This window comes from Syzygium oleosum, unplaced genomic scaffold (genome assembly GCF_021117445.2).
Source record: "Syzygium oleosum isolate NSW1041296 unplaced genomic scaffold, Sole_v2.1 Sole_v2.17, whole genome shotgun sequence".
Taxonomy (NCBI): domain Eukaryota; kingdom Viridiplantae; phylum Streptophyta; class Magnoliopsida; order Myrtales; family Myrtaceae; genus Syzygium; species Syzygium oleosum.
The window spans coordinates 5898530-5902436 of NW_026607501.1; the positions used below are offsets into that span (position 1 = coordinate 5898530).

Consider the following 3907-nt stretch of genomic DNA (forward strand, 5'->3'; position numbering starts at 1 on the left):
GTAACCCCGTTTGTATTTTTTCCGTCCCTTCGATATTGTTTTAGAAGGACAAACCCGTATTTGCTTGCCATTAAGAGTTCACCTATCACATCTACTTGTGATGCACACACGCAACACTCATTCACTGCCACATCTACTTGTTATTTAAGTTTTATAAACGTTCAGTATCTATATGATTCTACATCTCAGTATTTTATGCATTTCGAAGAGGCTTTCTTGTAAGTCATGTCAATAAAATCTTAAATTGTGAGAATTGCGACATTTATGATTTAAAAAAAGAGTCAAAAGTGAATTTTACCCAATTGCGAGGATGGAGTGCGAGACATAAGGTACAGTACCAAAGAATGATTAAATCTTCTTTGTGTCCCCAGCAAGCCATCTATCTTTCCCACCGACATAACTGCTGTCACAACCCTCTTGTATCAATACCAACCTCAACTATAAAACCCCATCATCTCCTACTTCATATATTACCCCAATACTACACCAAAGCACTACTTCCTTCAACCCTACATTGATATACTCCTCGTCAACCCCTCACCCATCACTCGACCATGGTCTCCGAGAAGCCTGCATTTCAATCAAAGCACGTGTGCGTGATCGGGGCCGGCCCGTCGGGGCTCGTGGCGGCCCGGGAGTTGCGAAAGGAAGGCCACACCGTGGTGGTCTTGGAGCAAAACCAAGACATAGGTGGCCAATGGCTCTACCAGCCAAACGTGGAAGGCGAGGACCCCTTGGGAACAGACCCATTTCTCAAGGTCCACAGTAGCATGTACGACTCGCTGCGGCTCTTGTCGCCGAGAGAGATCATGGGCTTCAGCGACTTCCCATTCTTGGTGAAGAAAGATAGGGACATGAGGAGGTTCCCTGGGCATAGGGAGCTTCTGTTGTATCTTCATGATTTTGTAGAGTGGTTTGGGTTGAGAGAGTTGATCAGGTTCAACACTAGGGTTGAGCATGTAGGGATGGTGGATTATGGTGAGTTCGGGAAAGATTTGAGGTGGGTTGTGAAGAGCAAAGAGATCATCGCGAAGAGTGACGATGATAATGATGAGAAAATGGCGGAGGAGGTCTTTGATGCTGTGGTGGTGGCGACTGGTCATTACTCTCATCCAAGAATGCCGTCCATTAAAGGTAACTCAATGTTTTCATTCAATCTCTAAAGATTTACAAAAGAATAATCTCTCTCCTTCCTTTGACTAGTCTCTTTTTGTTCTTTTGTGTTACCTTGAGAGAGAACATGCTCATCATTGATCTTCTTTCACGCTCATGTCATGTCAGGAATCATGAAAGAAAGTTCTTGACTTTGCACCACGAGTCGCTGTCAAGAAAATAACAATGATATACGTTCTCCACATTTTGACTGAACATAAACATGATCATGCCATTAATTTACATAGTTTTACCACTGTTTTCTTCCGGTTTCAATCTTTGTTTTTCTGTGGAAATGAAAGGAATGGGTACATGGAAAAGAAAGCAATTTCACAGTCACATTTACAGAGTCCCCGAGCCATTCCGCGATGAGGTAAGACGGAAGTTGGCAATGAGAAAGTTGTTCTTAGAGAGGCAAAGATAATGCAATAATAATTCTTTTTCATTATGGCTTATTATTATTTGCAGGTTGTGGTGGTGGTTGGTAATTCATATAGCGGTCAAGACATATCGATGGAGCTTGCGGAAGTGGCAAGAGAAGTCCATCTCAGTGCCAAATCTTTCGACATTACTGAAGGATTGTCCAAAGTCCTTGATAAGCATCGCAATCTCTATCTTCGCCCTCAAGTATGGCTTGTTTTATCACATCTGCATGGTTTCTTTTCCTTTCTTCTCTCTTTTACGTTAAGAGCATGCTGTAATATATTCGACATCGAACTTTTTCAACGTTTCATTAACAATAATTGCAGATAGATTCGCTTGAAGAAGATGGAACAATATCATTCGTTGACAGTTCGTCTGTAATCGCCGACACTATTTTGTACTGCACCGGGTAATGTGTTTGGGCAATGCAAAAGGAACATTTTTACATGTTTGATTTTCTCATGACACGCAAGTGTTACTAAACTATACTCATTTTCAATTACCATTGTATGGACCACCAAAAGCAGAAGCGCAGCCAAAAAGTTTTCTTCTCTTTTTCCCCTTTGGTTTGCAGTACTAATGGTACAATATATTGCTTTACGTAGAGGCATGAAATATAATAATTGTGGAGACGTGCCAAATTAATAATGTGTGGTGTAGGTACTCATATGCGTTCCCCTTTCTTGACACCAAAGGGATTGTGGTGGTGGATGATGATAGAGTGGGACCTCTCTACGAGCACACCTTCCCTCCTTCCCTCGCTCCTTCTCTGTCCTTCATTGGCATCCCTAGAAAGGTACGTGGGGTTTTTGCTGCGATTCACATCGCATATTGCACACTCTAATGAATATCAGGCATCTATAATTGATTGGGTGTTCTTATTTTCCGCTTCTATATTTCGAAACTTACAATTTCAACAAGTTCATGTCCTTTGGATAAGCACATTTGAGACAAAGAAACGAGAAGAATTAAGGAAACGAGGGTTTTTTTAGTGGAACTTGTTGAGAAATGAAGGGTCAATTTGTTCCGATCCGAGACATGAACAAAGACATAGGATGAGTTTCCCTAAAGGGTCTCTTTGTGGCAAGAGGACTTGTAGTTCGGAAATCTAGGCGGCCGATTGGGATCTGCCAATGTGCACAAACGTAACTTCAAGTGTTCTATCTCATGGCCGCGCGCCACATCGTCTTTCGGGTCTTCTAAAGCTCGGTTTTCGCTGCAGATCATAGGCTTTCCTTTCTTTGAGTCGCAAGCCAAGTGGATAGCTCAACTTCTGTCTGGAAAAAGAACGTTGCCCACATGGAACGAGATGATGCGGTCGATCAAGGACTTCTACAACACCGTTGATGCCGCTGGTTTGCCAAAGCACAACACTCACGACATAGCAAATTTCGAGGTACCGAAAAAATGTCCTTTGCTGCCATCTTATCCTCTTCTTCGAGACTCATACCGGTTTGTGTTTGGTGCAGTATTGTGAGAAATATGGGGACAATGTGGAGTTCCCACATTTGGAAGAATGGAGGAAAGAGCTTTGCGTGTCGACGATAAAGAATCTCTTGGTGAACTTGGAGACGTTTCGCGATTCATGGGACGAAGGTGACGAGAAGCTGCTCCAAGAAGCATTTCAGAGCCCTCACTTCACTCAACTTGGATCACAAGTCCTGACATTTCAATCCCAATCCGATCGTTGTTGATAATTAAGGCCAATGTGATCATACTTTCTTCCCCTCTCATTACAAGATTATCATTTAAGAGGGCAAAAAATTTTGGAGTATCGACGGTTGTTTTGTGGCAAGCAGAATTATCTGCAAAGATGCCTTGATCGAATAGAAACTACAAATCTCTGGGGCATTTGGCAATTTTCGAATATGTTCAATTGTAATTGATCAATAATTAGTATCATAAACAAAATCAAACATATAATGAGATCTTCTTATTGCCCTTTTCTCTAGAGAATGCTGCTTCTTCTTAAAGACAATAACTTGGTGCTATTTCTCTGCCAGAGATAGCTGCAGTAACGAAATACCAAAGACCAAGTGTCTTTTTGAGATGCGGCTTTTCAATTTCAAACCAGAGAAGACAGCAGCATTAGATTTGCTTCTACTGAGATGACTCATGTGAACTGGTTTATGGTGTGGTCACTTTGTCAGCCATCTCTTCCGTCCCCATCTTTTCCCGGTGCCGGAATTCACGAACTCCAATTTGCATTAGGCGTGCAAAGTGCAGCCAATCCCCCTCAGTCATGCATAGTCTTGCCTGGACTTGAGTCTGACCGACCTGGTACAATTACAGCAGCTGGATTTCATGAGACCCCAAGTCACCCTGCGATGCA

General features: G+C 42.4%; 1 protein-coding gene across 1 annotated transcript; it reads left to right on the forward strand.

Moving 5' to 3' along the window:
- The first annotated feature begins 453 nt into the window (after positions 1–453).
- LOC115665793 (flavin-containing monooxygenase FMO GS-OX-like 9) lies at positions 454–3524 on the forward strand. Its single transcript, XM_030587624.2, has 7 exons — positions 454–1134; positions 1455–1525; positions 1621–1779; positions 1902–1984; positions 2236–2371; positions 2798–2971; positions 3045–3524. The coding sequence occupies exons 1-7, from the start codon at positions 555–557 to the stop codon at positions 3267–3269; spliced, it is 1428 nt and encodes a 475-aa protein (XP_030443484.1). The 5' UTR covers positions 454–554; the 3' UTR covers positions 3270–3524.
- Positions 3525–3907: the final 383 nt, after the last annotated feature.